Source organism: Leucoraja erinacea, chromosome 23 (genome assembly GCF_028641065.1).
Source record: "Leucoraja erinacea ecotype New England chromosome 23, Leri_hhj_1, whole genome shotgun sequence".
In the NCBI taxonomy this organism is placed as follows: domain Eukaryota; kingdom Metazoa; phylum Chordata; class Chondrichthyes; order Rajiformes; family Rajidae; genus Leucoraja; species Leucoraja erinaceus.
Window position 1 is genome coordinate 15,645,212 of NC_073399.1, and position 12,716 is coordinate 15,657,927.

Genomic DNA, 12,716 nt, shown 5'->3' on the forward strand with positions numbered 1-12,716 from the left:
CAGAGACCCGGATTTGATCTTGGCTATAGGTGCTGTCTGTACGGAGTTCGTACTTTCTCCCCGTGACCTGCATGGGTTTTCTCTGGAACTCCGGTTTCTTCCCTCACTCCAAAGACGTACAGGTTTGTAGGTTATTTGACTTGGTATAATTGTAAATTGTCCCTTGTGTGTGTAGGATAGTGTTAATTTGCGGGGATCACTGGTTAGCGTGGACTCGGTGGACCGAAGGGCCTGTTTCCACGCTGTATCTCCAAACTAAACTAAATTAAACTAGAGCTAATGTTGAATGGCAAAATTGACATAAACAACATTATATGAATGATCACTCAATCCTCTTGACATTTGGTTATCAGACAACAATTCTGGACCACCCTCCTGAATCTTGGGCAGAAGCCAACTGGCTGTGAGGAACATTAAGGAGTGGGATGAACCACCTACAGTCAGAAAGTTCAGTTTAGAAATACAACATGGAATCAGCTCTTCCGGGCCACCGAGTGTACACTGACCATCGATCACCCATTCACGTTAGCTCTATGTTATCTAACTTCTGCACCCACAAAACTTTAGTTGTTTACTTAATTAATTTAACAATGATTAATATTAAATATTCTATAGTCTTAAAGATTTAATATTAGATTTTTAAAGTCATAGTCATATGGCATAGAAACTGGCCCTTTGGCCCATCTTGCCCACGCCGACCAATATGTGTCATCAAAACTAGTGTTCACGTTTGGCCCATATACCTCAAAACCTTTCCTATCCATGTACCTGTCCAAATATCTTTTAAATTATGTTATACCTCAACTAACTCATCTGGCAGCTCATTCCATATACCCACCACCCAAATGTAATTTACATTTTAACAATATTATTGTAATTTCATGAAAATTTGCCAATGCTTATGAATGCCAGTAACAATCATACTGTTGAAGAATTTTGACAGTTTTGACAGCTGTCAAGCTGGGTGCAATGCCCGCAGTTCATCTATATTACTAAAAGTCTGTTCTTGACCGGTTTTGACTTTCTCTGCTGCGATTTCCGAGAGTACGCCGCCACCTACGGCCGTCATTTTTGGCCACCTTGCTCAGAGCCCCCCTCCACCGCATGTGTGCCGAGGATTTTTCCCGTCGATGAAAATTGACAGAGATATTAATGTTTTACAAATTACCCCATTCTCTCTGCTGCCCCTGCTGGAGGGAGGGGGAGGGACTATAAAACTAGGAAGTGGTGTGCCTCAATCAGTCTCTGCAAGTGGTGTGCCTCAATCAGTCTCTGCAAGCGGTGTGCCTCAATCAGTCTCTGCAAGCGGTGTGCTTTAATCAGTCTTTGCAAGTGATGTGCCTCAATCAGAGCTCTGAATGACACTGACAAATGTCTACAGCACTGTGAGTACCCTTAATTTGGTTTGAAAATGAAAATATGGTTATAGGTAAAAAAGCACTGCCTGCAAATGGTTGTTTGGGTTTGGGTTGAAGTAAAAAGGCACTCTCTTCCCCCCCCCCCCCCCCCCCCTCCCCTCCCTCTCCTCTCCACCCTCTCCCTCCCTCTCTCCCCCCTCTTTCCTTACCTCTCACTCTCTCCCTCCCTCCCCCTCCCCCTCCCCTCCCCCCCTCCCTCTCCCCCCCTCTCTCCTCTCTCCCTCCCCTCCCCCCCCCTCCCCCCCTCCCTCTCCCCCACACCCTCTCCCCCTCCCCCCCCCCCCCCCCCCCCCCCCCCCCCCCTCCCCCCCCCCTCCCTCCCCCTTCCCCCCCTCTCCCCCTCCCCCTCCCCCCCCCCTCCTCCCCCCCTCCCCCCCTCCCTCTCCCCTCCCCCTCCCCTCCCCCCCTCCCCCCCCCCCCCCTCCCCCTCCCCCCCCCCTCCCCCCCCCCCTCTCCGCCCCTCCCTCCCCCTCCTCCCCCCCCCCCCCCCCCCTCTCTCTCCCCTCTCCCCCCCCCTCCTCTTCTCTCCCCCCTCCCTCTTCTCTCCCCCCTCCCTCTCCACTCCCCCCCCTCTCCACCACTCCCCCCCCCCTCCTCCCCCCCCCTCTCTCTCTCCTCCCCCCCCCGGAGAGAGGGGGTAGTTAGTGTGTGACGCTGCATGCTGCCTCCCCCCCCCCCCCCCCCCCACAACCGCACGTTGGGGGAACAGACCCAACGGGTCTGCACTTGGTCTAGTATTATTATAAATCTAAATATAATTATATCTGAAGTTGCTGTTGTCTTTGTTGTATTTGTGATCTCTAAGCTTTAGATCATATGTTCACCACCAAGCAGCAGTAATAAGGACAAGCAGTTCTATCTTGCATGGTCATCATTTCTGGATGCAAAGTTAACCAACCTACAAGGTCTGTTTACTGAGTGGTTCACTGACTCCAAGAAGCATGTGGAATATATCTTACTGCTAAAATGCATTTAAAGGGGACTGTTAATTTAATGGTTAAATAGAAAGCCTCCTGTCCAGCTGCATCACAGCTCAGTTTGGGTTCAGCTCTACCCAAGACTATAAGAAACTGCAGAGAGTTGTCGATATAGCCCAGTCCATAACACAGACCATTCTCCCCACCATTGACTCCATCTACACTTCACGATGCCTCGGAAATATTATCAAAGACTTGTTCAAATCCAGTCATTCCTTCTTCTCCCTGCTCCTGTTAGGCAAAGGATACAGCTTGAAAGCGCGCACCTCAAGACTCAGGAACGGTTTCTTCCCCTCCATTATCAAGCTTCTGAACAGTTCTACCATAAGCTAGGGGACAGCCCGATTATCCAACCTACCTCATTGAGGACATGGGACTTTGTCTCGGGAACTATTACACTCCAATGCTGAGAACTATATTTTACACACTAGATTTTTCCCTTCACTGTACCTATTGCACTTGAGTTTGGCTTGATTGTATTTATGCGTAGTATTATTTGATTTGATTGGGTTGCATGCAAAACAAAGTTTTTCACTGTACATCAGTATATGTGACAGCAATAAATCTAAACCTTCAGGAAATACCCCTAAATGTTTAGCGGTACCATGGCGCAGCTGGCATAGCTGCTGCCTCACTGCGCAAGAGATCCGGGTACGATCCTGAACTCGGATGCTGTCTGTGTGCAGTTGGCACATTCTCCCTGTGACCGCATGGATTTACTCTGGGTGCTCCAGTTGCCTTGCACATCCCAAAGTCATACATGTTTGCAGTGTAATTGGCCTCTGTCAATTGCCCCTAGTGTAATAGAGAGCGGATGTGAAAGTGAGATAACTGAATTAGTGTAAGCGAATGATCGATAATTTACGTGGACTAAAGGGCCTGTTTCTATGTGGAATGTCTAAAGTAAAACTAAAGTCTAAAGAAATAACAAACTGATAATTGACCTTCTTATTCGGTTGGAAAATTCATTATGGCATTGCACTGGGAATCCACAAGTGAAGTTTGGCCACTTTGTTTGGTTAGAGAGGGCTGTTACCAGCCACAGATCTACCATCACAACAGAAGTGAAATGTTCATGGAAATACTGCAGTGGAAGTGGCCAGTTACCTCGGGAAGGTCCAGACTCCTAAAGTGGGCACTGCTTTTCAAGCTCCGCCAATGGAATGTATTGCATAGATGTACAGAGGTAGAGATTCATGGATGTATTCAAGGCATTTCTTAAAAAAATACAACATTACTACTGACTCTCAGGAACTCTGGCTGATCAATGCAAAGAAAGAGCCTTTGGAATGGTATTGAGAACATTCAAGTCAATGTGCCAGAAGTACACAAGATCTTTGCATAAGTAAGAGAACGAGGGTCTCACCAAACAAACTAACATCCCACATGCTCCATAAAGCACCTCCTGCCTTATCTATGGAATCATCTACACTTCCTACAATGACCTTGTCAGCCATAAAACCAGAATAAAAGCAAGTTGCCCTCGACTCTTTGGGAATGCCAAAGAAGAAAAAGATAGCAAAAGGAAAAGGGTCATAAATAAAAACCTGTGGACAATTGCATAAATGAGTAAAACATGGTATGCGTTACATAAAGAAGAAGTGTTATAAACTGTGGATTCAATACAGAAAACCAGAACTTGGTTTAATTTTGAGGTTTGATCTGCACTTTGGGAAAGACATGCTGCCATCAACTGTGTTGCTGCTACAAGCCTGATAGTCAGCCATTACTAATCGGCAACAAGATCAAAGCTGAAAATGTCAATTTTCCAATGCATTCCTGCCTGAGATCCCAGGTCATTGCCAATGGATATCAGAAGAAATTCACAACAAGCAGCTGACATTTTCTCTCTGCCTCCCAAACTTGAAATGCAACGGTAAAGTAATGCAACAAAAATAAACATAAAGGGGAAAGAAATTGACGGCAGCAAATAATCTGCTGGAGGGCCTCAGTGAGTCAAGCAGCATCTGTGTAGAGAAATGAACAATTTCGGGTTGGGACCCTCAATCAGGACTGGAAGAATGAATTGAATTGAATTGAATAAATTTCATTAGCCAAGTATGTATACATACAAGGAATTTGCCTCGGTGCTTTGCTCGCAAGTAACAACACAATTAAGAATAAAACATTATAATTTAAACATGTGAAGAATTAAATAAAATACCAGAGCAAAAGGAGGCTACGGACTTTTAGAATCAAATGTACAAAATTAAGTACAAGTTGTTGGTATTCTCTAAAAGTGATAAATGTTGGCAACCAGAGAATTTTTCCATCTAGATATTCTAATAAAGTGACCAAATGTGGAAAATTAGATTTTCAAGCTGCTGAACTAAGTGAAAAAGTATGGAATGTTAAGTTACTGAAAGAGTTTACAGTTTGAGTAATAAGTTCAGGGCTTGAGAGTCTTGTCTATGGCTTATAGATGCAAAAGATTACATCACATTATTTGTAAGACCAGGAGGGTGGTCGAAATGCCCTCCCAAAAAACTGATCAATTGGACATTCATAATTTAGTGTGATCATTTATGTAAATATATTGCTCTATTTGTATACAGAATGACAATGCAAAAATAATACATTTAATATGAAATATTTTTGGTTGTGATGAAGATCTCTTCATTTGCCTTCTTTCTGGTTTATATTAAAATAATATATGTTACCTTGTGTCCACTGTGGGACTGGCCAAACAACACCTTTGTTATATCCAAACTGTCATAGCGTCTGTTTGGAGGCAGGTTTGCTCCTGCTAGCGAAATCAGGGTAGAAAATATATCTAATGTGCTGTAAAAATGAGATAATTTTAGAAAGAAACATTAGATTTGAGTAAGGTCATAGACCACAGAATTTCAATGATAATTTTGTAAAATCATTTTTACTGAGATAGTGATGTCTTTGATGATAGTAATAAGTATTTTGTGTTTGGAAAAGTCTCTGTGTTGAACCGAACCTTTAATCAAGAAAGTATTTGAATAACTGTATGACCCAAGAAATAAAAGTTGGATCTCTTGGATCCAACTTTATCTCTACAGCATGAATTAATTTTGAGTGAGGTGGTGGACAAATACAAATGTAAAGGAGAGTTCAGATTTCAGAGAACTCTGACATAAATAATCCAAAAACTAAACAGATATTCGGGACAGAGGCCCGAAAGCCGTTGGAGAGGTCACCGAGGGAGGAGGTACACCCGAGCGGTAGGGATAAAACCCGAAAACGGGGCTTACAGAGGCCCAAGAGCCGTTGGAGAGGTCGCGGAGGGAGGATATCTGCAACCTTCCAAGTTCCATTCGCACTTCAAAACAAGTGGGCTTGAGGAAGCCGCTGATTGGTGGAAGCTGACAAGAGGGAGCAGCTGATTGGGAGTCAGATCCCTGCTGATTGTATTGTGGTAGTTTGTTTTGTATTGTGTCCTAGGTAAGAGGGAGTATGAGTGCCAGGGCAGTTTGCTGTTCTGGATGTCAGATGTGGGAGATCAAGGAATCTGACAGCCTTACAGATGACCACATCTGCACCAGGTGCATCGAGATGGGGCTCCTAAGGGACCGTATTAGGAACCTGGAGCAGCAGCTCGATGACCTCTGTCTGGTCAGGGAGAGTGAGGTCATAGAGAGGAGTTATAGGGAGGTGGTCACTCCAAAACCACGGGAGACAGACATGTGGGTCACGCTTAGGAAGGGCAAGGGGCAGAGGCAGGGACGAGTGAGTACCCCAGTGTCTATACACCTTGAAAATAAGTACTCCTGTTTGAGTACGGTTGGGGGGAAACAGCCTGCCCGGGGGTAGCGACAGCAGCCGAGCCCCCGGCACAGAGACCGGCCCTGTTGCTCAGAAAGGTAGGGAAAAAAAGAGGAGGGCAATAGTGATTGGGGACTCTATAGTTAGGGGGTCGGATAGGCGATTCTGTGGATGCAGTCGGGAGACCCGGATGGTAGTCTGCCTCCCTGGTGCCAGGGTCTCGGATGTGTCTCAACGTGTCCAAGATATCCTGAAATCAGAGGGAGAGGAGCCTGAGGTCGTGGTACATATAGGCACCAATTACATAGGTAAAAAAACAGAAGAGGTCCTGAAGGGAGAATTTAGGGAGTTGGGAGGAGAGTTAAGGAAACGGACCAAAAAAGTAACAATCTCAGAATTACTGCCTGTGCCACGCGACAGTGAGAGTAGGAATGGAGCGAGGTGGAGGACAAATGCGTGGCTGAAGGACTGGTGCACTGGACAGGGTTCAAGTTTCTGGATCATTGGGACTTATTTTGGGGAAAGTGTGACCTGTACAGAAAGGACACTTGAACCCGAGGGGGACCAATATCCTGGCGGGGAGATTTGCAAAGGCTACTGGGGAGACTTTAAACTAGAATGGTTGGGTGGAGGGACTCAAATAGAGAAAGCTAGTAGACAGAGTGTGAGGCAGGAGGCAGAGAAGAGAAGCACTCAGACCCAAATTCTAGGGGAGAAAGAAGACAAAGAAAATAAACAGAGAATAAGAGGCACTGGGTTTCTTAAATGTGCATATTTTAATGCTAGGAGCATTGTAAGAAAGATGGATGAGCTTAGAGCCTGGATTGATACCTGGAAGTATGATGTTGTGGCATCAGTGAAACATGGTTGCAGGACGGCTGTGATAGGAAACTAAATATTCCAGGATTTCATTGCTTCAGGTGTGAGAATTGGAGGGTCAAGAGGTGGAGGTGTTGCATTGCTTGTCAGGGAAGATATTACAGCAGTGCTCTGGCAGGATAGATTGGAGGGCTCGTCTAGGGAGGCTATTTGGGCGGAACTGAGAAGTGGGAAAGGTGTAGCAACACTTATAGGGGTGTATTATAGACCGCCAAATGGGGAGCGAGAATTGGAAGAGCAAATATGTAAGGAGATAGCAGATATTACCAATGAGCAAAAGGTAGTGGTTGTGGGAGATTTCAATTTTCCACACATAGACTGGGAAACACATTCTGTAAATGGGCTGGATGGTTTGGAGTTTGTAAAATGTGTGCAGGATGTTTTTTTGCAGCATTACATAGAGGTACCTACTAGAGAAGGGGCAGTGCTGGACCTCCTGTTAGGAAATGAGACAGGTCAGGTGGCGGAGGTATGCGTTGGGGAGCACTTCGGGTCCAGTGATCACAATACCATTAGTTTCAATATAATTATGGAGAGGGTCAGAACTGGACCTAGGGTTGAGATTTTTGATTGGAGAAAGGCTAACTTTGATGAGATGCGAAGGGTTTTAAAAGGAATGAATTGGGACATTTTGTTTTATGGGAAAGATGTAGAAGAGAAATGGAGGACATTTAAAGGGGAAATTTTAAGGGTACCGAATCTTTATGTCCCTGTTCAGTTGAAAGGAAATAGTAAAAATTGGAAAGAGCCATGGTTCAAGGGAAATTGGACACTTGGTTCGGAAAAAGAGAGAGATCTACAATAATTATAGGCAGCGTGGAGTGAATGAGGTGCTTGAGGAGTATAAAGAATGTAAAAAGAATCTTAAGAAATAAATTAGAAAAGCTAAAAGAAGATATGAGGTTGCTTTGGCAAGTAAGGTGAAAGTAAATCCAAAGTGTTTCTACAGCTATATTAATAGCAAAAGAATAACGAGGGATAAAATTGGTCCATTAGAGAGACAGAGTGGACAGCTATCTGCAGAGCCAAAAGAGATGGGGGAGATATTGAACAATTTATTTTCTTCGGTATTCACCAAGGAGAAGGATATTGAATTATGTGAGGTAATGGAAACAAGTTAAGTAGCTATGGATGCTATGAGATTCAAAGAAGAGGAAGTACTGACCCTTTTGAAAAATATAAAAGTGGATAAGTCTCCAGGTCCTGACAGGATATTCCCTATGACATTGAGGGAAGTTAATGTAGAAATAGCAGGGGCTATGACAGAAATATTTCAAATGTCATTAGAAACGGGAACAGTGCCCGAGGATTGGCGTACTGCGCATGTTGTTCCATTGTTTAAAAAGGGTTCTAAGAGTAAACCTAGCAATTATAGACCTGTTAGTTTGACTTCAGTGGTGGGAAATTAATGGAAAAGACACTTAGAGATAATATATATAAGCATCTGGATAAACAAGGTCTGATTAGGAACAGTCAACATGGATTTGTGCCTGGAAGGACATGTTTGACTAATCTTCTTGAATTTTTTGAAGAGGTTACTAGGGAAATTGATGAGGGTAAAGCAGTGGATGTTGTCTATATGGACTTTAGTAAGGCCTTTGACAAGGTTCCTCATGGAAGGTTGGTTAAGAAGGTTCAATTGTTGGGTATAAATGCAGGAGTAGCAAGATGGATTCAACAGTGGCTGAATGGGAGACGCCAGAGAGTAATGGTGGATGGCTGTTTGTCAGGTTGGAGGCAGGTGACTAGTGGGGTGCCTCAGGGATCTGTGTTGGGTCCACTGTTGTTTGTCATGTACATCAATGATCTGGATGAAGGTGTGGTAAATTGGATTAGTAAGTATGCAGATGATACTAAGATAGGTGGTGTTGTGGATAATGAAGTAGATTTCCAAAGTCTACAGAGAGATTTAGGCCATTTGGAAGAATGGGCTGAAAGATGGCAGATGGAGTTTAATGCTGATAAGTGTGAGGTGCTACATCTTGGCAGGACAAATCAAAATAGGACGTACATGGTAAATGGTAGTGAATTGAGGAATGCAGTTGAACAGAGGGATCTAGGAATAACTGTGCATAGTTCCCTGAAGGTGGAATCTCGTGTAGATAGGGTGGTAAAGAAAGCTTTTGGTATGCTAGCCTTTATAAATCAGAGCATTGAGTATAGAAGTTGGGATGTAATGTTAAAATTGTACAAGGTATTGGTGAGACCAATTCTGGAGTATGGTGTACAATTTTGGTCGCCCAATTATAGGAAGGATGTCAACAAAATAGAGAGAGTACAGAGGAGATTTACTAGAATGTTGCCTGGGTTTCAGCAACTAAGTTACAGAGAAAGGTTGAATAAGTTAGGTCTTTATTCTCTGGAGCACAGAAGGTTAAGGAGGGACTTGATAGAGGTCTTTAAAATGATGAGAGGGATAGACAGAGTTGACGTGGACAAGCTTTTCCCATTGAGAATAGGGAAGATTCAAACAAGAGGACATGACTTCAGAATTAAGGGACAGAAGTTTAGGGGTAACATGAGGGGAACTTCTTTACTCAGAGAGTGGTAGCGGTGTGGAATGAGCTTCCAGTAGAAGTGGTGGAGGCAGGTTCGATTTTATCATTTAAAAATAAATTGGATAGGTATATGGATGGGAAAGGAATGGAGGGTTATGGTCTGAGTGCAGGTAGATGGGACTAGGGGAAAATAATTGTTCGGCACAGACTTGTAGGGCCGAGATGGACTGTTTCTGTGCTGTAATTGTTAAACGGTTATATGGTCATATGGGAGTGATTACAAACAAGCATGTGTTTTGATATCTTTGCCAGCTTTCTCCTTTTCTCTTGTGAAACCACTGACGCTTGCCTAAGTTCAAGCAGTTGCTCTTGATAATAACTGTTGACACTTAACATATTATATACATATTGAAGAATAATTCGGGACATTCTTCAATTGCCACACTATGTCTACAGTTATCATTTCTCGAGGAGGAAGATAACCTATAAAGGTCACTAATACAACAACAAAGTGAATGGCGTTTGTTTTGAAAATTATTTTGGCTAACCTGATTCTGTAGCATATCAGTACAGCAAACTCAAATTATTTCATCATTCTCCTACCTTAGCAGTAAGCTGCTTGTTGTGTTGGCTGGGATTTTGCCTGGCCAATACGCTACAGCTGGAGTTCGATGGCCACCTTCCCACGTAGTTCTTTTGGCTGAACTGCCACCTGAGTCAAATCATTATAATTGAATTATGCAATATCGCAGTCAACGGATTAATAATAGTCTGAAGAAGTGTCCAGACCCAAAACGTCAGCTATCCATGTTCCCCAGAGATGCTGCCTGACTTGCTGAGTTACTCCAGCTTTTTTATCTTTCCTTGGTGAATCAGCATCTGCTGTTCCTTGTTTCTATAGATTAATAATAAACTTCTTAACTTGCAAATTTACCCAGATTGTGCATTGAAAACTGAAGATTTTCGCTCCCACCCCCACCAAAAAAGTTCAGCTGCCGAGCAACTGTATAACTATTCGCTGTAATTAACAAGGAGTGTTTGTCATGCAAACCCCTATCACATCATGTAATAACAAGACCTACATCTCCCATTGGGCGAACACTGTGAAAGCAATAATTTACAATGTAACATTTTGCTTGGTATAACCAATGGGAAAGTTTAGACTTAAGCACATCCAGCATTAGTTTGAAGGCTCGAGAAATTTGGTAACAATTAAACCGGTGTTGTTTGGTGGTTTTCTTGCTTCTTGCTCCATCCTGGGTGCGGAGTTGGATTCACTGGAGATGATCTTGGAGGGGTGGATGCTCCTCAAACTGCGGAGCATCTTAGACAATACAGCTCACCTCCTCCATGACACACTGATTAACTTGAGGAGCACCTTCAGTAACAGACTGGTTCAACCAAGATGCAGCACAGAATGCCACAGGAGATCCTTTTCCCCTGTGGGTATCAAACTGTACAACTCCCTCCCCTTCTGTCGTGGGATAGACTGACCCTTCCCCCAATCTTTGCATATCCCCATTCATGGATTTTTCACCCGCCACTTTAATTTAATGTTTCATGTATCTTGTTGTGTTTTATGACAGTTGGCAGACCAATTTCCCTCCAGAGATAAATAAAGTTCTATCGTATCATATCGTATCGTGTTGAATAAGATGCCAACAAGTGACAAAAATTAAATCATTGTCGGGATAGCTGATGCTAAACATACTACAGTTCCCGGTTATATGTAGTAATCACCCAACTGACCTAGAAGATTTTGCAGAGTAGATTTAAAGCGGCAATATGCAGATTCCAAGGGTTAAATTAAAAGGAATTATTCCACAAACCAGTATGGCAATCCCTGGTACAAAGGTAATTCAATAATTTAGCTCAGTTTTCAAGATGTTCTGAACAACTGACAGGGTGGATTATGTTAAGTACATTTTTGGGTGTGTGTTTTCCAACAGAAATCATGACTCATTCCTAATTGCCCTTGAAAAAGTAGTGCTTAGTTACTTTTTTTGAATTGTTTACAGTATCATAGTGTTGTTGGGTAGGGAATTCCAGGACTTAAGACTCAGTGGCTATGAAGGGACAATGGAATGTAGTTGGGACATCTCCCAGCATCTCAAGCATTCTTTGTTGCTGCTCTATGCAGTCTGATAGAACTCCTAGCACAGCACCAATTTGGGTCCCCTAATTTGGGGAAGGACATTCTTGCTATTGAGGGAGTGCATCGCAGGTTTACAAGGTTAATTCCCGTGGTGGCGGGACTGTGATATGCTGAGAGATAGAGCAACTGGGCTTGTACACTCTGGAGTTTAGAAGGATGAGAGGGTATCTCATTGAAACATATATGATTGTTAAGGGTTTGGACATGCTAGAGGCAGGAAACATGTTCCCAATGTTGGGGGAGTCCAGAACCAGGGGCCACAGTTTAAGAATAAGGAGAAGGCCATTTAGAACGGAGACGAGTAAACACTTTTTCTCACAGAGACTGGTCAGTCTGTGGAATTCTCTGCCTCAGAGGGCGGTGGAGACAGGTTCTCTGGATGTTTTTAAGAGAGAACTAGATAGTGCTCTTAAAAATAGCGGGGTCAGGGGATATGGGAAGAAGGCAGGAAAAGGGTACTGATTGGGGATGATCAGCCATGATCACATTGAATGGCAATGCTGGCTCGAAGGGCCGAATTACCTACTCCTGCACCTATTGCCTATTGTCTATTGTGGCAGATAGAATACAGTGTAGAATTATGTGCAGCCATGCATTTTGGTAGTAGGAATAAAGGTGTAGACTATTTTCTAAATGGGGAAAGAATTCAGAAATCAGAGGTGAAAAGAGACTTAGGAGTGCTGGTACAGGATCGAATCGGTGGGAAGGAAGGCAAAAGCAATGCTAGCATTTATTTCGAGAGGATGAGAATATAAAAACAGTGATGTAATGCTTAGGCCTTATAAGGCACTGGTCACACCGCGTTTGGAGTATTATGAGCAGTTTTGCACCACATTTCTGAGGGGGAATCTGAAGTATATGCTGGCATTGGAGAGGGTCCATAGGACGTTTAAGAGAATGATCCCAGGAATGATTGGGTTACATATGATGAGCGCTTGACGGCACTGGGCTTGTAATTACTGGAGTTTAGAAGGATAAGGGGCAAACCTCTTCGAAACTTACTGAAGAGTGAAAAGCCTGGATAGAGTGGATGGAGAGAGGATGTTTGCACTAGTGG

The 12,716-nt window shown here is 43.6% G+C and overlaps 1 protein-coding gene across 4 annotated transcripts in view; it reads right to left on the minus strand.

Annotated features, from left to right (window-relative positions):
- Nucleotides 1–12,716, minus strand: part of arsg (arylsulfatase G) — a 104,744-nt gene that overhangs the window by 18,022 nt on the left and 74,006 nt on the right. For all 4 annotated transcript variants that reach the window (XM_055653932.1, XM_055653933.1, XM_055653934.1 and 1 more), the window contains 2 exons: nt 10,108–10,216; nt 5,056–5,176 (listed from right to left, as the gene is read on the minus strand). In XM_055653932.1, coding sequence (XP_055509907.1) covers nt 5,056–5,176; nt 10,108–10,216 — 230 coding nt within the window. The remainder of the gene's footprint in view (nt 1–5,055; nt 5,177–10,107; nt 10,217–12,716) is intronic.